Here is a 24,988-nt window from a genome sequence, read left to right as displayed (position 1 = left end):
TAGTGTCTCTCAGAGTCTCGCCTATGGACCCTGGAGTAGCTACCTGATGGCCTTGAGTCATTCTAATGGAGGGTAAGGTAGGGAGGGTCAGGAACACATCAGATCAGACCCAAATCTTCTGAGGGTTCTGAATGAGTTGAGTAGGTCTCAACTCAACGGATCTAGAAATGACAATGTCCTTGCAGTGGGCACTGAGATGTCCAGCCCAAGCCTGCTCCCCTTCCTCAAACTCTCCTTAGTCTCTTTAAATATCTCAAAATTCCCAGGGACTCAGGTGCCAACTCGGGTTGCTGGTAGTGACTGCCTGCAGCATAGCAAGAGAAGGACTGGGGGCAGCCTTTCTCCTCACAGGGCCTAACGTGGTGTTCTGAGACCAAAAGCAAGGTGAAAGTAACATACAGATAAGACTCAGACCATCATGAAATAAAAGGGGAAAAGAGGGTTATTATCGCTATTAAAGAAATGTGAAAGTGGGCAACTTCAAAGAATTATTTTATACCTGCTCTAAAGAAGAAAAAGACATTCCAACAGTTACACTCTGGGTTGCCGGGCTCTGGCAAAGCACATTCACTCTTCTGATGATGGCGCTGATGGTCATTGGTATCACACCACTTTAGAATGACTTTAGCAAAGCCAAAGTTGCAATATTGAACCCAGCAGGGTCTGGCCTGAGAAAATAAAATACCTGACACACAAGCTATATGCGTTCCCTCAAATAGTGACAAACTGGAAACAAAGCACGCGTCCTGCAGTAAAGAGTTCGTTAGGTAGATGGCGGGCCATTCACTTGATGGAATATACAGTATGTGGTACCAAGAACACGCTAGAAACAATACAACATTAAGCAAAAAGAGGAAAACAGGAGATGATATGGACACTCTGACTTAACTATGTAAAATTATGAATGAATACAAATAAATATTAGAAGGAAACATGCAAAAATGAAAAAAAGTTGTGCTAGGTTGGGATTATGGGTGATTCCCTTCAAGTCATTATATAATTCTCACATTGTCATCTTGATAAATAGCAGGAAAACACAAGTTAAAAGCTTTTGTTTTAATAGAAATGCAACTAAGAATTTTTCTCTCTGCGGAAAGCATCTATCCTCAGCACGGCTCTAGGAGAACAAACTCTTCACGGTTCTTGAGACCTAGAGACGAAGGGGCGGGATCACAGCCGTGGGTCCCAGTTTGACCAGGGACGGCTGGACTCCAAACTCTGCAATCATCCTGGAGTGAGAGCCCCTGCGGCCCCAGGCTCCTCCGGAGGTCTGGTGCTCGTGCACACCCACGGGCTGCCTCCTGGCGGCTCCTGCCCGCCTCACCTCTCCTGGCCGGGCCCCTCTCCCTGCCAGGGTACCTACCAGCCTCGTTTTGATTGGAGGATGCATGCAAACTCCAGTGGTCTCTTCCTTCATGGGGAGAGAGAGTGGAGGAGAACAGCGAGAGTGGGCACAGTGGGGGGCGCTGGCGGGCTCTGCCTGCTCACGAGGAGAGGAGAGAAGGGAGGGGAAGGAGAGAAAGACAGCACAGTGCAAGATGGATCTGTGGACTCCAGACAGCTCTCAAGCCAGCCTCACCCGCAGCCTCCTTCCAGCCTCTGGCCACCTGGCTTCTGGTCCCTCCCTCTTCCCTCCTCTCTCCACCTTCTCTCCTCCTCTCTGGCCCTCCTCTGTCTTCTCCACTATCTGAGCAGAACGGCAGATCAAAACCCATTGCTGGGGCTGGCAGGTAGGGGACCTGTCCTGTGCCAAGTGCACAGGACCGGGGTGCTGTTGAGGATTCTGAAGCATCGCCCAGGCCAAGCCAGAAAGAGCTCAGATGAATCAGTGAAGCCAGCCATGGGGGCAAAATGAGCAATGGCCACATACTGGAGAGTCTTTGCCTTCCATGCCCCATGGCCTCCTGCACTCTGCTAAGTAAGGGCCCACATTATAAGTGGCTAAGTGAGTAGATGCCCAACAGAGAGCTACAAGAAAGAGGTACATCAGTGAGGACGAACACAGAGTTTAACATTGAATCTGCCATGGCTCTTTATCTGTGTTCAGAAAATATATTGGCCGTGACCCTCCTCCCACATCTATGGACCCAGGCCTTGGCATCTCATATGGGCACTGGGGGGTGAGGGGACTTGCTGCTTAGCTAGGAGATACCAAGCACTGTGAGAAAATGCCATGTCATTTGGGATACCGGGTTCCCTGGCCCCAGCCCTAAATAGTGCCATGCACCCAGCAGAGACCCAACAGCTTGTACCGGTGAGGATGAGAATGGTGAGGGAAGAATGCTCTGATGTCAGGGGAGGGAGCCACTGACAGGGTCAGTTTGGGTCTCAGGAAAGAACCATTACTCCAGGGAACAAATACATGCATCTTTTAGCTCATGAGCGTTTTCTTAAGTAGTTGGTATGATCCTGCCATAATGAATCCAGTAGAGCCTCTGGGAAAGTTTCACTGAAAAATTATCAGGAAAGTTGTTGCCTTCTTTTCCATCTCCAAATTGATCTAACTCCATCCTTTTTACTATTGTGCAGTCCTAGATGATCTCCAAGGGGCTTTCACAACCATTATTTACGATGGTCTCCATGATAGCCTTGTTTTACTATTCAGACGGGGGGGATGCAGAAATTGCATTTGCAAAGTCTAAATCCATGGGTCTAGACCCTCTTGTTGACTGTTTCTAAATCCATTCTTCAGAAACAAGGGAGTCCACATTAGTCACCTAATGTGCAGTTAAGTTTTCCCACCCTACTTAAACTCCCCCTCCCGCTCTGGTCCTCAGGATAAATGCTATGCTCTATAAGATGCTACTAAGGCATAAATCACCAAGAAACAAGGACATTCTGCCTTGAGGCCAAAATGTGTACTGGCCACCAGTGTCTGTACTGAAGATTATAATGGATGACTTAAAGCTTTGCCCAGCATTGGACTTTTATGGTAAAGAAATGTTGGTCCATCCCACAAGCATCTCTAACCTTTCTAAATGGAGATTTAGATCTCAGATTTGAAACTCAGATTTCTAAATGCATCTGAGCGGATTTAAACAAAAGAACATCCCTGGGGCTCCCACACTTCTGACTTGTAGTAAATGAACAGGATTTCACATGCAATAGGATACTATTTTGAAATACCATTTATGTTTTCTCCTGGTATTTCCTTTCCTCCTTCGGTCTTTTCTACATTTAGGCACCTAGGTTCTATATGGCTTTTGAGTTCCAAAATCTGACTCTCTGGGGAACAGAAAGGTTTTGGCATAGATAAATGATGGTGAAAATGTGTAAGCCTTCATCCAGATAAGAAAAGAGACTGCCAGCTTGAGGATAAGCGAGAGAAGTCAGAAGGAAAGGGAGAACGGGTAGACATTAGTGAGTGCTGCACAAAGGGTCTCTGGGCCCCCCGTTCATAGGCAGAGGCTGGGGGACAGGGATTAAAGAGCAGTGGGGACCTGCACCCCTCTACTCAGGTAGAGATGGGAGAGCAGAGCAGAATGGCTGTGTGGTTGTGTCCAGCAGATAGGGATTCACATCCCAGCGGCACCGCGATCTCCACCGACCCAAAAGGCGCATAAGTGAAGCAGTGGGTGTCCCAGATGTATCAGCAAATAGGTGACTTCACGAACTAAAGAGACTTCCGTCCCTCTCCCCATGCCCTGAAGAACACGGATGAAAGCCCAGGAAGACTGAAGAGGCACCTGATTTGACTTGAGCTTAAGCTTCAGCTCTCCTGCTAGAATGAGGTTCAAAATAAAAACTAAGTTATTGAGACAAATGGAAACTCAGTTCTTCTGACAGCCAACCCAGGGCCCATTCTGGGCCCTACACAACCTTCCTTTGGCCAGGCCATCACCTCCCTGACACATGAACTCCTGACTAATGTCCCCTGACCCAGATGAGACCTGGATTATGATGCTCTGCAGCTGGGTGAGTGGTTCTTGCAGTACAGGGATCAGGGAGGGACACGCCCCAAAGAGAGAGCATCAGAGACACAGAAGGTATGGGTGTTCACGGTCTGTGTTACCTGGGGAAGGAAGCTGGCATGACTGACCTGGAGTAGAGGGTGGGACTCTGCATCCCAAGGTCAACATGATTGATGTGTCCATGTGCCCACCTTCTAACACCCCACACTCTACCGACACCCACACCCCCCTGCACAACAAATGAGAACACCAGAGGGAGAGTGCGTGCTGTCTTCACTCACTTGCCTTCCTCCCTTCCCATCCTCACACCTGCTTCCCTCCCAGGCAGAAACTCTTATCTGATCTTGAAGAGTCTATGATGCAGATTCCAGGAACGGGCAGACAACAGAGCTGCAGAGGTTGTAGGACTTGGATTGCTACATTGAGCTACGTAATAAAAGAGTTGGGGATTACAGAAAAAAAGAGTTGGGAAAAAGCAGGGGATGCTACAGGAGTGAAGCTAGAAAAGAATGTTTTTGTGGAGAGTTTGGGGATGTAAGTCCTCGGGGAAGTGCAAGGTGCAAGAGAATTAAGAGAGAAGCAAAATGAGATTCAAGAACTGTTACCAGGAGGTGTTCATTTAATCTTCTTTCATTATCTTAAGAGACGCCAGTTAAAGACTGAATCTTTTTTTATCATTCTTGGCTGTTTGGACCATGTTTCGTTCCATGCAGAGACTGGATCATAAGGGTAAAGAGACATTAAGGGTTAAACTAGCTCCAATAGTGTCTTGGTTTAATGAAGGCAAGAAAATCTGTCCCACTCCTCTCTCTCCAGCTCCCTGTCCTTCTAGCTCTGGCCTGAGGAACCAGGGCAGGGACACAGCTTTAAGACTTTCTTCCAGCCCCAGACCCTAAGTCTAGCCTTCCTTGGCTGTCTTTAGAGACACAGATGCCACGCTCCCCATCACCCTAACATCAAGGGCAGAAAGGGCTGCAGCTCGCATTTCTTTGATGCTGGGAAGAACAAATGGAGGAGATGGAGGTAAGAGGACCAGACAAAGGGAGAAGCAGGCTGCTGGAGTCCCTCTTCCCCTCTAGGACGCTTCGGCACTCATGGAGATAGGTCTCTGGAGTGAAGTAAGGTCAAAGCCAATGATGCCAAGGAAAGCCCGAAATACTAGCCCTCCAGCATACCTTCTGTGTGCATGTGCTCTGTGAACATGCACTTGTGCCTCAAATCCACACAAATAAGAAGAAGGATGCTTCATCTTGAAAAAAGGTATTCACTGCAAACTTCAGCTGTGAAGTGGGCAGCTGTGTCTTGTACAAAAACCTCAGCTGTCCCGTGGCTGGGCAGTGCAGCACCTGGACCCTGTTTCAGAGCTCGGCCAGAGCTGCCCAGAGACACAAGCAAAGTGTCCTGGGGACATGGAATAAGCTCCCTGCTGTTGGAGGGGTGCAAGCAGAGACTGGACAGTAACTTGGTAGGCATTGGCACCTGAGATCAGGGGACCTCTGGGTCCCTGCCAGATGCCGCTTCCTTTCTAATCTCAGTCTGTTACGCCAAACACAGAAAAGGTGAGGCAGTTAAATCCACAAGCTGGATCTGCAACACAATGGTTTTTAAGGGAATCCCATCACTCCTGTCAAAGCCATGATGTATTTTTTTGTAAACTAACCCTAGTTCTCAGATCCACCAGACCTTTTAAATAATAATAAATAATCATTATTTTGCTCATGCTGTACCTTCTGCATAGAATGCTTTGGTCCACTTCCTCCATCTGGCAAACTCCTACTCATACCTTAAAACCCTAGCAACATGAAGCCTTCTTTTTCCTAGTGCCCCCAGACAGGGTTAGGCACAGGGTCCCACAGCAGTAGCAGTTTATACAGACTCTCTTAGAGTGTTTGAAACACAGCCCTTCTTCCAGGCATTGCTCTTCTCCAAAATGGTAAGTTCCCTAAAGAGGAGTCCAGATTTAGTTCAATTAGATGCAAAGGGCACCAGAGAAAGAGCCAGAACATCTGGGCTCCAGCTCCAGCTTGGTCCCTGGGTGATTACCCCACTCTGGGACTCAGTTTCCCAATCTGGGCAAAGGGGCGATGAGGTGTTTCCGGGTTACCCTATCTTGGCAATCTGTCTAACAAAAAGGCCATGAATAACCAGCTCCATTTACTTGAGCATGGGAAGGAAGTAACTCTGCAGGTCCCCGAGCTGGGTGTTGCCCACTGTCAGTTCTCAAGCAGTTTATCTGAAGGCGCTGACTCGAAGCTCTCAGACTGTACCAGCTCTCCAGAAGAGAAGTATAGTTGCATAAATTACAGATGATTTCCTTGTGCTAGCTGAGGCAGGAGCAGTGATCATTCCTAAAGCCTGGACAGCATTTTGCCTCGTTTGTCCCCTCTTGAAAGCCTTCCAGAAATCCTTCCCATCCACCACACCCTTGTCCAGGGAGCCAGTCCTGAATGACTCCCACTTCTGGCTTCTCCCCAAGCATCTTCCACACGTCTCTCCTGTTGATCCTGACCCTTTACCAACCTGAGCCCCCTCCAGCCTCTAGCTGCCCTATCCATTCCCAGAGCCTCCTACGCAGCCAGGCGCCGAGTAAGTTCTCAGGAGACAGTTTTTGACTTGGCTCACGTTTTGACTCACATGCCAAATTCGTGCACCATGATTTATGCTCCAGTATACTTGGGTATTAGGCTGAGCCCAGCCTAAGATATATCCAATTTTGCCTGTGTCATCTAATCACGTTTATAATATCTTATACACATTTATGCTGCTTTATATATGGGGCTCTCTCTCTCATGTGATCCTTACAATACTCTTAGGCAGACAGGGCAAACAACGACATCCTCATTTGACAGAAGATGGGGCAGCCACTATCCAATGACAAGGCTCTTAAGGTGAAGAGCGGAGAGTGGAGCCAGGTCTGGCCTGCATGACTCCTGGCTCAGTGCTCCCTTCCCTGAAAGGGCTTCCCACCTGCAGGCATCCCATCCTGAAGGAGAGACCTCTATGCAGAGGATGGAGGATGGTAGGGAGGCACGAGGGGCCTAGAAACCTAGGTGAGGCCTTGAGCTGGTACTCTAGGCCGGAGCATGTTGTTGCAGGAGACAGCAAGGGATGTCCCAGGGCGCGCATGCATGGCGGGCATGCAGCCCAGGAAGCCAAGAAGCCGAGACTGAAGCACGGAGGAGCAGCAGACAGGCAGGGTGGGGCCCCTGCAGCCACCCTCAGAGGACAGGGAGCACGGCCCTCCCTCGGGGGCTCTGTGAGGTGGAAGGACCCGTGATGCCTGAACCCTGGAAGAAAGCTGATCCCTGAGCCTCCAGGCTGTGCGCAGGACAAGAGGAAGAGCCTTCCCAGCAGCGATGCCCACCTCTGTCCATCCGTCCCACTGCCAAGGTGTTTCTATGGTCTGTGGCTTTTCTGGTTTTAGCAAAATGGGAAGTTTACCAGAGGAGTGGCTTCTGTGAAATCCATCAGCAGATCACCTGGCTCCAAGGTAAAGGCACCTCCTCGGTCAGAGGGGCTCTACAAAGGCAGACAAAAATATCCCAGTTAGCGCCGGCTCTGGACTGACAGTGGAATTTCAACAGAAGATACAGACGGTCCTGACCTCTCTCCTCTTCCCCTTTTCTAACACTGAACTCATTATCATGCCAACCCCCACCAGAGTTCTCTTAACTCAGTAGTGTACAAAACGTTGACACCAAACCCTGAGTTTTTCTGAAATCTTAATGGGTAGAAGTAGGGTATAGGGTGGAGAACTGTCTTTTTTGAAGCTGCAAACAATTTTTCTTAAATGCTTTGACTGCTCTTTGACTGGCCTTTGGGGGGAAAACACTTCAAAGAGTGCTTTGAATATATAAACAGAGAGTAAAGACCTCATCCTGGATCAAGACCTCAAGGAGCTGAACTCATCTGCACAATAACGAGGAAGAGCTTTATGGTAGGAGAGTGATTTTCAGATGGTACCTCTGAAAATCACGTTCATTTTTTGGGAAAATTTTTTTTTCGCCTTGCCTTGGGGGTATCTCAGCAGCATGGGGGGCCTTGAAACCCTCTGTGGAAAAAAATAAGTCGCATTTACTTGGTGCAAGCAGGGCCCTAAGGAGAGAGATGGCCAGAAGAGGGAGCCTTGTGGCTTCTGGTACGATGTTGCCTGCATCTCCACTGAATTCCCTTCTGTTTTGTAAATGTTTTTGCGTGGTTTTAACCATGGCCTGGGATATACGGAGGAGCCTGTGTCCACACTTGGGACAAAGCAGTGCTAGGGACTCAGCACGGTGGAGGGGAACCCAACTCCAGTTCCCAGGAGGTGATCTACAGAAAAGTGGGGAGCCTCAGTCTGGGCCAGTCACTGGCTGAGGGATCCAGCCGGATCCTGTTGGACACAGAGGTATTCCCAGAAACCCCGGGAAGGGACCCTGTGAAAGACTGGCCTCAGTCATACACGATGCGGCCTGCACTATTGTTACTTAGATGTTACCAGGAATCATGATCCCTGGAGCTACAGAAGCCTCGGGCATCCTGTTTGCACAAGCACTTTAATCTCTGCTGGACCCATGAGCTGGGCATCGTAGCAGATCTTATTCTCTTTTTTGGGAAGAGGAAACTGAGGCTCGGAGAAACAAGGGCTGCGGAGTGACTACTTGTTTCAAGCAGCCATAGGTGTTTGAAAGGAGCAGTTGGGCCCCAAGTCTTGGCCCCCAAGACTCTAAGGTTCCAATCTTGCATTAGGGGCCCCACCTCATGCACACAGTGTTCCTCAGCGGGGTCCACAGACCAAGCAACCTTTGACTCAGCATCTGCTTGGAGAGCAAGACATGTGATCGCCTTTGGACCAATTGCTGAAGAGTGACCACAGCTAAGCGTCACTCAAAGGAAACCAAGAGAAATGTCTTGTGCCTTAGTCACAGCCCATTCACATCATTGGCAACTTCCTGAAATTTCAGAGTGACAAATAGAATAATATTTCCCGCTTTCAAACTGTTAACACAGGCTATCCCATAAAAGGAATGGGATAGGGATACCTCTGTTTTTACTCCTCCAAATTTTCCATTATGGGGGATAAAAACCCATTTCTTGCTTTCTGTCTTCACAGTAGAGTAACAGCTTTTGCAGGGATGATATTCTAAAACTAAAATTGCCCTCAAAAATCTCTTATATTTCCCTTCAAGTACAAAGTACATGCTTTTATATTATACCATTTGTCTCTCATACGTGGTTATCTTTCAGGGACAGGTTATATAAAACACATGCTTTGGTGGTTATTACTGTAGCTTTACGAGTGCACAGACTTGATGATGCAAAGTTTAAATGCATACAGATGCCACACACAATTTATGCAGAGTTCTCGGCAAGTATAGCTACTCCTCAGGGCTTTTCCGCCGTACCTTGGCCCCTGGGGACAGCTGGCCCTTGCCTTCTGAATTCTGAGGCGAGCTGAGTTTGTGGACCTTGGGGGATGCCAGCGGCACTGAGACTTGTGTGGTGGTGGCCATGGTGGTGGCCATGGCTGGAGTTGTGGTCGCTCCCGCTGCCTCGGCCAGGTCTGGAGGGAGGTCGTCTTCATCACTGCGGTTACTAGAAGCACATGAAGCTCTGCTCATTACAATAATAAACAGGCTGAGGGGAGTCGAGGGAGGTGGGGAGGGCTGGGACGCCTAGGGTGGGGATTGGGGGCTTCCCAAACAGATGTCTACCAGATGTCCAGCTTACAGGGGCCGATATATTGACCTTCAGCCAAAGCAAGTCTGGGCTGGATTTTCTGTCACTTGCCCGGGGATTAAAACAATGTTTTATTATGAGAAAATATGTATAACGTAATATTTATCATTTTATCCATTTGTCAGTTTACAATCCAGGGGCTCAAACACATTCACAATGTTGTATAACAAGGACTTTATCTATACGCCAAACTTTTTCATCATCCCAACAGCAACTCTGCACTCACTGAACGACAGCTCCTCGTGGCCCCCCTCTCCGCAGACCCTGGTAACATTTGCTCTGCTGTTGAGGCTCAGGGTGGGCCACCCCCGAATATGCCACAATGGCATATTGATTCTTTTTTATTAGGATAGAGTTGTTTTTATTTTAATAAAATTACATGGAGAAAAAGCTTAATATGTTTTTTATATAGCATTTTTTTGAAGACCCTGAAGGAAAGATTGAATTACCATCATCATCGAAAGTTTATTCCTGGAAACATCTGCAGGATTTTCTTTTTCGTATTTTCAAAATTGTAATTAGGTATTACCAAATAAAGTAATAAACAACTTTTAACTCAGAGTGCAAAATGAAAGCACCTTGTTATTTTAAAGGTGCAAAAGCAAGAAAATACGACATAAACTTATCCATTTTTAAATAGCCGTCTGTGTGATGGGTAAATGCCATTTAAAAACATTTTCAATAGAAAAATGATTTATAAATCAGTTTTCAGAAGATCAAAAAAATCAATGTTTAATACCAACCTTAACTATAAATAAAAAGAATATTGTCATCTCTCCTGTTTTTGCTTCAACATTTATGTCTTCTGCTCTTTGCCTTTCAGAGAAAATATTGCATGGTAAGGCTGCCGTCTTTTTGGACGAGGAGAAGGATCAAGATCTTCTTCAATGTAACCTCTTTCCATACAAGTCTGAGTGGAAGGAAAACCAACTTCCCAGAAATTCTCTGGTGTGTTGGGTGGAATGTAGCGAAATCGGTGTCTTGAGCAGGAAGCCAACTTCTTTTCTCTTTCTTCTGCTGGAAAATCTGCATAAAAAATTTCACATTACTTACACGTGTGTCCAAGCAATTTTCTTCTTCCTTCTTTTTTCCGGACCACCTCCATATGAGGAAAATTTTGTAAGCTAGTCTCTCTTTCATCATCTTTAAAATATGGCTCCACAAATGCTTTCTGTTTGACTTTATCTTGTTTATCACCAGGAGAGTTTGGTTTTTTTGTAGCAGTTGACAACTCTTCATCTGCTACTTGGGGGAAGCTATCCACCAAACAGGATTCATATTCTTCACGTGTAGTCCGATCAAACATATCTTCCAAGCTATCATTCATTTTTCTTTCTCCATTTGGACTTTTTTCTCCCTTCTGCTCTTGATTCTTCTTTTTTTTTTTTTTTTTTTTTGCGGCACACGGGCCTGTCACTGCTGTGGCCTCTCCCGTTGCGGAGCACAGGCTCCGGACGCGCAGGCTCAGCGGCCATGGCTCACGGGCCCACCCGCTCCGCGGCATGTGGGATCTTCCCGGACCGGGGCACGAACCCGTGTCCCCTGCATCGGCAGGCGGACTCCCAACCACTGCGCCACCAGGGAAGCCCTTGATTCTTCATTTTTAAAAGCATACTTTCACTAACCAATGTACAGTCCATGTCCACTGTCTCTCCTCCTGCTAATCTTGACTGACTGCCATCCTTTGTATCTACTACAGTGATATCTATTTTATACTGAGAAAGGTCTGCTCCTGGATCTATACTCCCCTGGATGTTTTCAAAGGATACATCTTGGTTGTTTTGTAGAGACTTTGTTTTAGCAATTCTACATGGATTTAACTGAAGAACTGATGCAAGTTCACATGCTCCATGGACTGACCTGGTTTTTATTTTTAGAGGCTCACGAGAACCAGCACCCTTCGTGTCATCAAAAAGATTCTCTGTCTCCAAACTTTCACGTGGATGTAGAGGAATTTTAAAGATAGAATTTTCTTCCTTTATTTGTAACAGTGTTTTATTATCTGGAGATTTACTCAAGGACTGGAGGAGGGACTCCTGTAAACTGCTGGGCTCTTCTGGGGAATCTTTGGTTAACCCACAGCTCCCACTCAAGGCCTTACGGCTTGAGGAAGAGCCCTTTGGAACAGGCTTCAAAACCTCAGAGAGTCACTTGCCTAAACCCGACTTTAGAGTCCTCACTTCCTCGGCTTTTCTCTTGACGCTGAATAGGTGAAAATCGATCAGACAGATCCAGAGGTTTATCCATCACATAGTCTCCATTCATGTAAGAATGACTATCTGGTGGAAAAGGAAAAGCATTTTCTTTATCAAAGGAGGCTTGGGCGCAGCTTACTTCATCTTCACTTTCTTCCTTGATTTTCTTCCTTTTGATTCGGCCTCCCAGTGATTTCATGTTTATCAGTAACAGTATCTTTAACAGTAACAGTATCTTTAATGTGATCAATACTATCCTGTTCACTTGTATTTTTATTTATAAGCACCTGCTTATTAGAAGATGACTGGTTAGTGATCTTCTTCACTTCAGCCCCAATATTATGATGTGTGAAAAGGGCACCATCTTCAGATTTTGATCTAGGTTTCTCTGGTCTAGAATTAGAAGTGTTGCTGAAAGGTGTTGTTTACAGATGGGTTTTTTTCCCAGTCTCTAAAAGAGAAGGGGACAAACTTGTATTCAAACCTAAACTACTTTTCACATTAGAGATAGCTCCAAATACAGGAGATGATACCCAAGTAGTCAATTCTTCTTGAGGAGGAGTCTTTGAATTCGAATCTGAAAATCTTAAACTATCTTCACTATTTCTTCTAGATTCCTCAGAAGGTTTTTTGTGATCTCCTTCCAGACAGTGGTAGAGCTCATCACCAAGAAGGCTCATAGGACCTCGAGATTCAGACTCATCTTGAACACTAAGTCCAAGTGTTTCAGCAACAACTGCAGCTAAATCATCAGGAGGATAACTGCTTTTTCCATGTGTGTTGGCCACTGGAGCTTGACTCTGATCACGTGTCAGCCACTAGAATTTCACGTTCATTATGTTTATGTTGTGAATGAGTTGAAGACTGTGGTACTTTTCTCCATTCATGTGCACACCCAGAGTGCTCCAGTTTAGTATGTGTTGGTTCTACGTGTCGGACGTGGAGGTTCTCCTTCCTTCGTAGTCGGTTAGCGCCAGAAAATGAAACAGTTGTTATTGGTGAATCTGGAATAACAACTTCCTCAGATTCAAGACCGGGTGCTTGACGTGGTTGATCATGTTCAATTTTCTGCTGCAGCTGTTCAGAAAGATTTTTATTTTCTTCCTGCATTCTTTGCATTCATAAGCTCTGTGATAAGTTTAAGATTCTGCTGTCGAATATTTTCAAACTCTTGCTGTTTCTTCCGCATATGTTCTTCAGTTACCGCACAGCGATCACATAATCCTGCTCTGAATCGATCTTCTAAAACTTTAATGGTGTCATGAAGGACTTTCCGTGGCTCTCTCAGCTGTTGATTTTTGGTGAAGAATTCTTCTAGTCTCTGTGCATCTAAACTTCGTTCCTTTTTCAGTTTGGTTACTTTTACTTGTAGACCTTGTACTTCTTTATCATGATACTCCTTTAGTTTTGTCCAAAGATCCTTAAAGTCATTAGATACATCTGCAGAACTGGGGCCTCCGCAACTGCTTCCCGAGACGTTCATCTTACTTAATATGCTCACACTTCTACCGCCTAATGTTTTCTGACCTTTTCTGTTACATTATACAGGTCTGAAGTTGTCTTTGGCCAGTTCAAATACGGCTTGCAAGATTGCCTCGAGATTCTCGAAAGCCCCAGCAGGAATGCGAGCACGCTCTGGAGCGGGGAAGAGACGGCCGTTTGCTTTTCTCCTCGTTCCCTTCCTGATCTGCCAAACCGCCAGCAGCCAAGCTGCCCCCTTGGGGCAGCCAGTGTTTTCCAGGGCTGGGGGACGGCCCGAGGGCCCAGGATTTTTTAATTAATCTGGTAAGAGATAGTTTTACTATTAAGCAAAATATGTATTAACTATGAGATGTAATATCCTAGTTATGAAAATTTGCATTTTAAAAACAACTTAGGGTAATTTTTTCCTGTGGTAGTTAGTAAGAAAAAGTAATTACTTATGGCATTTAAATTAGAAATAAATATTTATCAATATAGTTTGTACTGGTTTCCAAGAGAATATTGAAACTTTGTCTAGGGCCTCAAGTTTTCTTCTCCTCTTCATGATGTTAAATTGTAACCTAAAATGTTGTAAAAAGTTATTCCTTAATTTCTTTTTTTTTTAATAAATTTATTTATTTTATTTATTTATTTTTGGCTGTGTTGGGTCTTCGTTGCTGCACGCAGGCTTTCTCTAGTTGCAGCGAGCAGGGACTACTCTTTGTTGCGGTGCACGGGCTTCTCAGTGCAGTGGCTTCTCTTGTTGCAGAGCATGGGCTCTAGGCGTGCGGGCTTCAGGAGCTGTGGCATGTGGGCTCGGTAGTTGTGGCTCACGGGCTCTAGAGCACAGGCTCAGTAGTCGTAGCCCATGGGCTTAGCTGCTCCGCGGCATGTGGGATCTTCCCGGACCAGGGCTCGAACCTGTGTCCCCTGAATTGGCAGGCAGACTCTCAACCACTGCGCCACCAGGGAAGCCCCAGTTATTCCTTAATTTCTGACAGACTTTCTCCTTTCTGCTTGTTACGTGGTGTAAAGGTCATATTGCTTATTTTGAATTAAAGTTACTTAAGAAATGGCCAACACTCTGACCCTCCTTTCTGTCTCCCTGAAAGCAGGAAATAAATCTCTCGTGTGAAAGGTGTACTCCCTGCACCTGAAGATAGAAGGACCCCTTTATCATCAGAGTCAGGGGATTTGGGCCTAGAGGCCTGTATAAACAAACCCTGCTACTTCTTTAAGTTTTAACTCTGTCTAGATTCTTCAGTAAATGAGCACCCAAAAACTAAGTTTCTTTGTCCTGTCAAATCCTCACAACTTTATTGTTTCTTTGTCTAAAAAGTAGAAAAGCTGCCTGCTTTGGGCACTTCTTAGGTTCCATTTCTATGAGACCTCCATGTGCATGAATTAAAATTTCTTTCTTTTTAACCTTTTCAGTTTATTATTAGACCAGCCACAAGAACTCAAAAAGGGTAAAGGGGAAATTCCACACCCCTCCCCCACGATGCTTTCTGTCCGGATGAATTTGACTACTCTAGGTACCTCGTATAAGTGGAATCATACAGCAAATGTTCTTCTGTATCAGGCTTGTTTGAACATAATGTTTTCAAGGTCCATCCATGTCATCACATAAGTCAAAATGTCATTCATTTTTATGGCTGAGTAACATTCCATTGTATGGACAGACTGTATTTTGTTTATCCCTTCATCTGTTGAAGGACAATTGGGTTGTTTCCACCTTTTAGCTATTGTGAACAGTGCTGTTATGAACACTGGTGTTCAAATATTTGTTTGAGTCTCTGCTTTCAACTCTTTTGAACTGAAATTCCACACAGGAGTGGAATTGCTGAGTTGTATGGTAGTTCTATGTTTAATGTTTTGGGGAACCACCAAACCAAGGGATGTTATTCTGAGGAGCCTCCCTTGGGAGGGTAAGCATAAGACTTGTAGGAACCTCCTGTTCTGAGCGAAGGGTGTAATGACTCCTTTTGTGGCCTAACAGCAACTGTCTCTTCGGTGTGATAAACTGATTATAGAGAAGGAGTTGCACACAATTGTTTTGGGGCCAAGCAGCTCTGGTCTTCGACCCTCTCTGATCGCGTGGGATGAGCCAGGATGGAAAGGACACTAGACATGTGGGAGAAGTCTCCCTCACGGCAGCTGGGGCTTATCTCCAGGACTTGGCTTTGTTGGGAAGGCCTGACTTCCCACAAGGTACGTCAAGGCTGGAAGCTCTTCTGATCTGATCATCCCAGCACAGAGCAGCACCATCAATCCCCCACCCTTAGCATGGACAGTATTTTCTCAAATTTATAGAAATAGACAAGTTCCCTCTCCCCTGCTGCCAGCCAGATTGCTGCCTGCACAGGAAAGGGCTAACTCAGCAGGCCCCAGATGCTCAAACCCTGTACATTCCAAAGGAACCATTGGCCACTGACAAGCTCCTGAGAGAACCTCTGGACCCTTGGAATATCCTGCTGGATAAATGTGTCTTTGCACACCTAAGACCGTGAGCTATGCCAGATAGCTTATGCTATCAATGTGATTTATGACGAACACCTGGTGTCTAAGGTAAATTCATGAAACATTTTAATAAGTAAAATTTTATGTAGTAGTATGAGTCTTTTCTTTGAAATGATTTCTATTTTAACAATATATGCATAGAAAAATGTCTAGAGTAATAGTCATAAATGTGAACATTGGTTATTTTTGACGGTGTGATTCTAGGGAATTAGTTACTTTTCTCTTTGGAGAAAAGTATTTTTCTGTCTTGCCTGAATACCTTTAGATTTTTACACGATGTTTAAATACATAGTTAAGTTATACATCTGGGTAAAAATTAAGCAGCTCATCATTTTCTAAACATACCAGCTGACATCAATATAAAGATGATGCTTTGACCTGCCTTCAACTGTTTGCAGAGTTTGCTTCTCCATTCACTCTGCACACAGCAGCCACACCTTTCCTCCCTATGCCGTATTTCAAGAAAAGAACACAGCTGAGATTGTTGTTTATATCCTAAAAAGCAGCAGTTTGAAAACTTTTGCAGAGCACCTGAATATCATGATGCTTTGATGGAGTACCCTAAAACCCAAACAAGCACACATAATTCTGGCCTAGGAACTAGGAATACTGTAACAGATAAAAAGGGCACACACACCCCTGCATCTCAAAACTAATGATGCAGAATTATTTTTTAGGAAATGGGAAATCTGAGGTTTTCCAATCTGTATCCCCAACCAAGTGTTTATTAACTTTATCAATATCTATGAGTGGAAGAGACGAGTAAAGAAGTGGTAACGAGTGTCAACAGTACCATTACTATTTATGGGATGAAAACTTAAAACTCGGAAAATCTCATCCATCAATTTTGCTATTTACTACTAATGGGAAAAATGCTGCCATTCTTTGATTTTCAAAGCAGAATACTTTGGGGTATCTTAAGAAATACACATGAAGTTAGAGGTTTGACAATGGTTTCCTTAAAAGAGGCAATTTGGTGAGTTAGCTACATTTTCTTTCCTTCCAGGTCAGGTATTAGTCATTGCTTCCAAAGTGATTACATACCCCGAATGGGTGATAATAACATTTTGAGTTCTGAAATGTGAAAGGTTAATCCTGCCAGCTTTATCCTCAGGGGAGCAGATTTTTCATGGTTTAATTTGTCCCCCAGAGATCATTAGGACTGCTAATTATTTGAATCTTACTCGTTTTGGCTTCCCTAGGAAATACAGCTGCTATACTGTCAAGAAACTTCTATTAACACTAATGAGGTGGGATGTGTCTGCCCTGAAACCGCACTCCCCTTTCTTCTCCTTTTCACAAGGTGCAAGTGGCAGGCCTGAGCTGGCTGTTTGAGAACTGCATCTGGAGTTACACTCCTTGTCCTATACTCTGTACTCTCAGTACCTCCTAAACTTGACCTCTTCAGAGGCTTCAGATCCATAAGAAAAAGGAAGGGGAACTAACTCATCTTTCAGCCAGGGCTAGGCTGAAAGCTAGGGCTTTACCCACATTATCTCATGTTTACCCTCACAAAATCCTTACCCATTTTACAGACGAAGGAGACATTCAAAGAGTAATTTTCCCAAGAGCTTGTAACAGTAAACTAGAAGCCTTTCTAACTCCAGAGCCCCATGCTTTCCACTGCACCCAAAGATCCCCCTGCAGCTCTCTGACCAATTATACATCCAGGCACGATACCTGGGCCATAGCCAAGGTCAAGAAATTCTAACTACCATTGTGATTATGCTAATATACCACCACCCTTACTGTAGCATTTGCCTGTCTTTGGATTATAATTATAATTTATTAGAGGGAAATCTGTCTCTCCCTCTAATAAATTATGAGTCCTTGCATGGGAATTGTCAAAGTCACTTTGTTCTTCCCCCACAGTGCCTAGAATACCCCTGTGCACATGGTAGCCAAAACAACTTTTGTTAAGCTGAACAGAACTGGACAGGTCCTGGCGGTTCTGGGACACTTTGGACTATGGCTCTACATAGTCCTACATAGTCTACATAGTCTACATAGTCTACATAGTCTACATAGTCCTACAGGACTATGGCTCTTCCTTCCTATAGCTCAGGGATCAGCTTTGGCTCTGTGGACAGAAAATGCTACCGTTTCACTACGGCACCATGGAGGCAGTATCCGATATGGCTTCCCCTGATCCCCTTCTGCTACTTGTGCCCCTGAAGAAGCCTGCCTCCTTGAGGGTGGGCTGGATCTAGGGACTTGCTTCAAATGAGCAGAATAGGGCAAGTGATGGGATGTCATTTCCGAGATGAGGTTATAGAAGACTGTGATGTCACCTTCTTAGCGCTCTCTCTGGCTCTTCTTGTGTGTTTTCTCCTATGGAGAAAGCAGCAGAGGTCCACATGACTAGGAACTAAGGGCAACCTCCAGCCGATAGTCAGCAACGAATGATGTCCTCAGTCCAGCAGCCCTCAAGGAACTGAATCCTGTCCCACACGGCATGAATGAGACTTCAGATGAGACTGCAGCCCTTGCCAACACCTTGAAGGCAGCCTTAAGGGACACTCTAACCCAGAAGACCCAGCTAAGCCATGCCTGGATTCCCAACCCACAGAAACTGTGAGGTAATAAATGGGGATTGTTTTAAGCCACTAAATCTTGGAGTAATTTGTTACACAGCAATCAATGATGAATACATATGCCAATCATGTCATGTTTTCAGGGGGAAAGATCCAGTCCCACTATGACTTAAATTGGAAACAGACTCTATTTTTGGGATAGCTCTTTGGGAATGGCGTGAAGGGCTAAGAAGCATTTACAACTGGACATTTAGCATCACCTTTGTTGTTATAATTGAAAAACCTGCAGCATAGAACTCACAAGCTGTATTGTCTCGTTAACTTCCGCACTCGGGGAGGCTTGATTTCCGGCTTTTCCGCAGCTGGTTGGGTAGTTTCCACACGTATAGGAATAGGACTTCTAGAGACACACCAGAAAAGCAGAACACCACCAATAAAAAGGTTTATGGTCTGATTTTGGCTATAGGGACTGCTTTCTCAGTTAATTTATACCTTAATAACACTGACAGTCAAGATATCCTTTTTTTCCCCTCCTCTTTACTTATTACATAAAATTATTTAAAAATACCACAGAAAAGCCAAAACCAAAAAAATCATAGGGAAGAAAATACAGCAAGCAGGAACTGAACATAATTGGGGTACCACATAAAATTTCCCTGCCAAAAACACCCACTCCTAATTTGAGGTTTTGGTTCATAACCAGGTTTTGCCAGTAAAATGAGTAAAGAGAAACCTGTGGATAACCCGTTTTTACTTCCAAGTAATCTGGTAGCTATGTGATTTTAAACGTAGCACAGAATATATTTTTTAAAAAGAGAGATAAATAATGATTAGAGTGTTTCATGTGAAAATGCATAATCAGAAGACCTTTAAGACTTACTCTGAAACATTTTAATTCTATGTCTAGGTGAAAATGTTAAAAATTAAGTTTCATTTTTATATTTCCTCAAGAAAATATGCCAGATAACCAATGGGCTTACTCAAAACCAGTGATTTTAAGGTAAAGCTTTTACACATTTTTGTACGTGACTGATTTCACTTAAAACACCAGAAATTACCTTCGGGGACCAACAGGCATCAAAACAAATTGAGGTTCTCAGCAAGGGACCTCTAGCAAGTCAGTTAACACTTCTGGACCTCCATCTTCCCTTCTATTCAATGCCTAATATGGCGGTAGGTAGGTGGCCAGTGCCCAGGAAATGTTTGTTAAAGAAACATGTGAATGAGCAAATACGAAATTGGAGTCAACATACTTTAGGTTCATGATTTCCTCAAGCTGGGACCCCAGAGTCAACGGAACGTGGTCCCCGGAAGAACACATAGGGGAGCACAAAACTTTGCTTGGGTGAAATGGTTGGTGTCTGGAAAGCTTCAAGGAGGGATTTACACTCAACCAGATGGAGGTAAGACTTCCAAGGTGGGAGACAGAGTGGAGACCCGGAACTGCTGATGGGTAAGGTCCCATTGGAAGAGCAGGGGATTGTGACTAGAGGGGAAAGCAGGGGCCAGGGCCTGAGGCACCTCAGGATGAGCTGTTTACGCTGAAGGCAAAGGCAGTCACTGAAGGTTTTAGGCAAGGAGTGGCAAGGTCAGACTTGCATTTTAGAAAGGCCCTTAGAGCATCAAAGGATGCTGGTGAGAGCAGGCCAGTCGGGAGCATCTTAGAAGACTGCAGTAGTGGTTATCCAGGATGAGAAATGGTGAGGCCCGGGGGTAGGCCGGGAAGAGGGTCCTGAAGAGGAGAGGATGGATGTGGGTGATAATATGAAAGTCAAATTGGCGGGACTTGGTGACTAATTAGATGAGGGCATGAGGTAGGTAACGGTCAAGGACTCCCCGGCCTCAGGTCTGGATCACAGGTAGGTAACGATGCCACTGACCAAGATAGGAAAACTGGTGAAGGGACAGTAGGGTAGGGTGGGAAGAGATGAATTAAGGTTTTGAAAAGTCCAAGAGGCAGCTGGGTATGGGTCTCTGGAGGAAGACAAATTTATACCAAGAACATGGGCCAGGCATCATGAGATGACACAGAGAAATATTAGTCTTTATTTTTAGCATCAAGTATTCCCCAGGGTAGTGGTTCCTATGTCACCTTGGGTGTTTTTGAAATTCTTATTCCTGGCCTCCCCTACCACAACCACGCTCCCTTCCCCCCCCCTCCCCCCCCAACAACACCCACCCCGTCTTCCACCAAAGGATCTGAAGGGTCTGGAGTAGGACCTGAGTCTTTGGTTTTAACAAAATATGGTTGCAGTGCTCCTTGGACCCATTTTAGGAAACTCTATCCTAGGGAGACCCCCACCAATGTTAGCAGGCTGCCAAGGTGTCAGTGGGGCTGCCATGATCTACAGGTTGTTACTCACTTGGGCTGGGAGGGGAAGAGTGTCTGCTTTCTATGAGATCAGGAAAGGGAGGTTTTCCTCTGGGTTTGGGTTGGTGGCAGCCTGGAGGCTTTAAAGAACATTTGTGGTTCTAGTACTTCAAGGAGCTCAGATAAGGAGCGTGTGAATGGACCACGGGAAGAGGGATGAACTGAGCTGGGACAGGGAGCAGAAGCCAGGTCATAAAGGTCACCCTATGCTCTGTTAAGGAGTCCGGACTCCACCGTGACTTTAAGCAGGGGAATGACAAGGTCCGATCTACATGCCTGAGAAGCATCTCAAAAGTGATTTCTTTTTTGGTACATCAGGTAGAAATATTAAAACAGAATAAGTGGCATTTTTGAGGCATAAAGGAAGTTGTTTACGACAGTCCTTTTCTCCTGCTTCAGGCTCACATTCTCTCAGTTTTCTTTTTCCTCTTTATTTTATTAGCAAATGCCCTCATGAGCAATGTTTTGAGGATAATGCTGAAGGTACTATTGTTTCCCCATTCAAACAAGAAGCAACAGACCTTACGTTAGCGTCCTGAAGACTGGATTTCTTATTGATATTTACAAACGTTGATTCCTCTTTTCCAACCTGTTAAAGAAAACAGGAAGGTTCGTCAAAACTGGACATCTTGGCATGCAAAAAGGTTTCCAAGTCTCCTACATTCAAAGGATTACAGAAATGTGAAGGTGTATCAAAGAGGTAGATCATCAAGTTCTCGGTCAATAACAAAATTTTCCGGTGTTTATTTAACAAAAAATGTTTTCTTGAGTCATTCCCCATCGCAGGGATTAACACGTAATCATTCAAATAAAATCAATGCTTGCATTCACACTCATATTGAGCACCTGCTACGTGCCAGCTCCTGATGGAATGAGAAGAGGATGGTGTGAGAAAAGCCAAACCCACAGTTTAATCCCCCACTTCACATTTTAGATCAGGAATAATAAGCAGCTCTATGCTCACACAGCACTTACAGCTGACAAAAGAGTTTAGAAGCTGTCCTTTCACATCAGTGTACCGAGCCTGGGAGGAATTATGTCATAGGATTTTGATAGAAGCCTTGTCCTCTTCCCTCTGGCGAGTCCCATAAAGAATGGTGGGGAAGAAAAGGACACCACTCAGCCAGCCAGGCCAGCTGAACACACACTGGAGGTCAACAGGAGATGCAGCAGCCTGTGGTCCTCAGACCCACCACAGCGTACAGAGCTGGCCCTTTCACTTACCCAGTTATAGCTATACCAGTTAATAACTCTTTATATTAAAAGCTCTGTGCACATAACAGGTGTGGTTCCTATCTCCTGGCTGCACCCTGACTGACACAGCATCTCAGTCCTAGAATGCCTCTTTCTTCTACGTGGCACAGAGGAAATCCCACAACGTGAAATCAAAGGCTTGCATGCATGGCACGCACCTGGGCGCTCGCTCGGGAAGCATTCTCCAGCTGGGCTTTTAAAATGTTACACTTAACGTGATCAGCCACGGGGGAAGGCAAAAGTGGGGCCTGAAGAGTCTTCTCAGAAACCTTTTTTTCTTCAGCCTGAGATGAACCAAAATACACGCAACAGACTGTAAACAAAGAACTAGGAAAACACATACATTAATCTTTCGCATCAATCATCACTGCAAATAACCCAAAGACATAAACATACAGAAAAGTGTGTCACTAACTCCTTATGTTTGTACCAGTGCTTTTACTATTTGCAAAGGATTCACAAGCACATCCTCTCAATCCTCTCATTCTCACGTGAAGCAGGGAGAGGTTGTATTAGGAAGCCCATGAGTCAGAAGATGGGGAAGGTCCAAAGAGAAGAGACTCTTCCAGTATTCATGCAGGTAAAGCCAGGACTCAAGCTCCGAGTTTCCTACACCCAGCTGCAGTGCTATTTCCCCCATAACTGCTACTTCTTACATATAAAGACCCAATTCTGTGACTTGCTGGGTTAAGGGAAAGAGTACAAAATACTAATTGGTATTTTTACAATAATCTTGCTGAAAATTGTGATTCTCAATGAGAAATTTGTATCTATGTTGCCTCATTTTAGAGTGTCTCAGACTTCAATAATCTGGTACCACCTTTGCTATTTTTGCCATTTCTCATGTATTAACTAAACATGTACCTATAATTCGTACAATCCGGTTAAGGTGGATTACCCTGGGACCACCAATTTTAAGTGTGTCCTAAGCAATAGTATCTTTGACATCATAGACTTGGTGGCTATTATATTTATTATGACATAAATTATGACAATTATGTAACTATTAAAAAATACTCATCCATGTATAGAACCTGAAATCGTCTTTGAGGGTACACACCTCACACTCTGGGAAATAATGTCATATTGTTAAGCATGCCTATTGTGGCCATTGTATATCCCAGTGCTACTATGGTGCTCGGCACACAGCAGGTGCTTAATACATGTCTACTGAAGAAGATTATAATAATATATAGTGATTATTGGAAGATATGTGTTTAATAAGAAAGATACAAGAACATATGATTTCTAAAAGTCAATTTAGTGACTTAATACGGCACATTAGCCACAAGGTACCAGGACAAGAACAAAATGTTCTAAAGGCCTCCAATTCTGCCATTTCCAAAATTAATCTAATTCACTAATTCAAAAGTCCTATTGAGCACCTTGATACACATAGTAGGGGTTTTTTGAAAGCTCCAGAGGAAGCATAGGGCAACTGGCTGGTTGACATCATTGAATAAAGAAAAGAGGGCCGAGAATGCAGTTTCCCAGCAGGACCTCCAAACATATGGAGGGAATGTGGTAGAACAAGCTGAACCCAGCAATTCCACAAAACAGTAAGATAAGCAGAGACAGAAGACCTGGATTTGAATCTCCGCTCCTTCCCTCACTAGCACCATAAACAAGATGATGATGATGGTGGTGGTGATGGAGATGAAGGACAAGGAGGGTAAGGGGTGGGGGGGGGGCGGATTTCATATGCACATCTCATTGAATTCTCTCATTTAACCATCCCATTTGAAGGTAGATACTATCACCATCCCCATTTTATAGATGAGAAAAACAAAGCAGAGAGATGGCAAGTCACTTGCCCAAGGTCACACAGGAAGTACACAGAAGGGCCAAGATTCACACCCAGACTGGGTGACTCTGAAGCTAGAGCCCCTGCCCACCAGCCACACTGGCACCCCTTAACCTCTCTGAGGCTGTTTCTTTCTTCATAAGAATCATGACAATCACAATGGGACAACGGGAAAAAAGGATATGAATGGCACTCTCACATTAGAATCTTTGGTTAGAAAACAATACATGACTACAAAGAGAGCACCGGATATGAGGACACTAATGATCCTAAGGATCAAGCTGAGTATAAAGACAATAAACTGTTTTGAATGGCGTCAGGATCCTAAGAGACGCAGCAGCGTTCTCTAAAACAAAACAAAACAGTAACTTATTTACTAGTTACAGTGTAGCTTTAGTATAATTTATCTCGTACATGTAAATCCTGTTACATTAAGATAATTGTTGAAAAGATATGTAAAAGATAATACTAGCATGGGTGTTTTCACCGGTGTATGATGAGTTAATTTTTTTAATTAGATCTAATTTTTTGGAATGATATGCCGGAATACAAGAATTGAACTGGTTCTAAAGCCCATTTGAGATTTTTGACAATTGCTTCAGGGGATATAGTTATGCTGACAGTAATGACCGAAGACCTACTTTAAAAAAAAAATTGAATGCTGCTAAAATAAGAGTGAGAATTTAGCATTGATTTTCCCCTTGAATTTATTAATTCTTAACTGCTTTTTGGATATAAAATTCAAGCTGGCTTGTTCTGAAAAGAAGGAGCTACCTTTCAGCTCTATAACTTGACTCAGGTGAAGACCAATATAAATTTTGGAAAATCTGGGTGTTATTACATGAATATGTTTGCATCAAAGGCATCTCTATGCGGGATAAACATGTGGATTACAACAAGACCATAATTACAGCCTGGAGGATGGCACCCAGAATGCTGTGCTTTCTCTCTTTTGCATGGCCATATTTTGTATTTTACATTCAATTTGAATTGAGGAAAGAGGCTTTATCATTCAATATGGAAAAACAGATTTCAAAACATACAAATGAATGATAATTGGGCTTTGATACTATTATAATTGGAAATGGTCTTCTGTTTGAGGATGTCATTTGGAGATAAAGAAATGATCAGATGCAGTTTTCACTTGTTGATACAAACTGTTTACACATTTGAAATCTGATGAGATTTAAATTCCTGTGATAATTTTGGGTATGCTTTTG

General features: G+C 44.3%; 1 protein-coding gene and 1 pseudogene across 7 annotated transcripts in view; both read right to left on the bottom strand.

The window, feature by feature from the left end:
* The window catches only part of EPB41L4B (erythrocyte membrane protein band 4.1 like 4B), a gene marked incomplete at its 3' end in the record, with an annotated part of 141,151 nt that overhangs the window by 8,627 nt on the left and 107,536 nt on the right, over positions 1-24,988 (bottom strand). For 2 of the 6 annotated variants that reach the window (XM_082843588.1, XM_082843586.1), the window contains exons 18-23: positions 22,123-22,248; positions 21,232-21,299; positions 18,641-18,739; positions 9,296-9,485; positions 7,353-7,430; positions 1,364-1,480 (exon numbers count right to left, since the gene is read on the bottom strand). In XM_082843588.1, the coding sequence (XP_082699714.1) occupies positions 1,364-1,480; positions 7,353-7,430; positions 9,296-9,485; positions 18,641-18,739; positions 21,232-21,299; positions 22,123-22,248 (678 nt within the window). The remainder of the gene's footprint in view (positions 1-1,363; positions 1,481-7,352; positions 7,431-9,295; positions 9,486-18,640; positions 18,740-21,231; positions 21,300-22,122; positions 22,249-24,988) is intronic. The other 4 variants (XM_082843587.1, XM_082843589.1, XM_082843591.1 and 1 more) reach the window with 4 other exon arrangements.
* On the bottom strand, positions 10,426-13,312 carry LOC309964508 (DNA endonuclease RBBP8-like; annotated as a pseudogene). Its single transcript has 2 exons — positions 11,200-13,312; positions 10,426-10,994 (listed from the first exon to the last, which is right to left on the bottom strand). The product of its transcript is annotated as a DNA endonuclease RBBP8-like (transcript).

The sequence above is a fragment of the Leucopleurus acutus genome (genome assembly GCF_964270905.1).
Source record: "Leucopleurus acutus genome assembly, chromosome: 7".
Classification (NCBI taxonomy): Eukaryota; Metazoa; Chordata; class Mammalia; order Artiodactyla; family Delphinidae; genus Leucopleurus; species Leucopleurus acutus.
The sequence above is the reverse complement of the archived record's forward strand: the minus strand, read 5'-3'. Positions and strand labels throughout refer to the sequence as shown.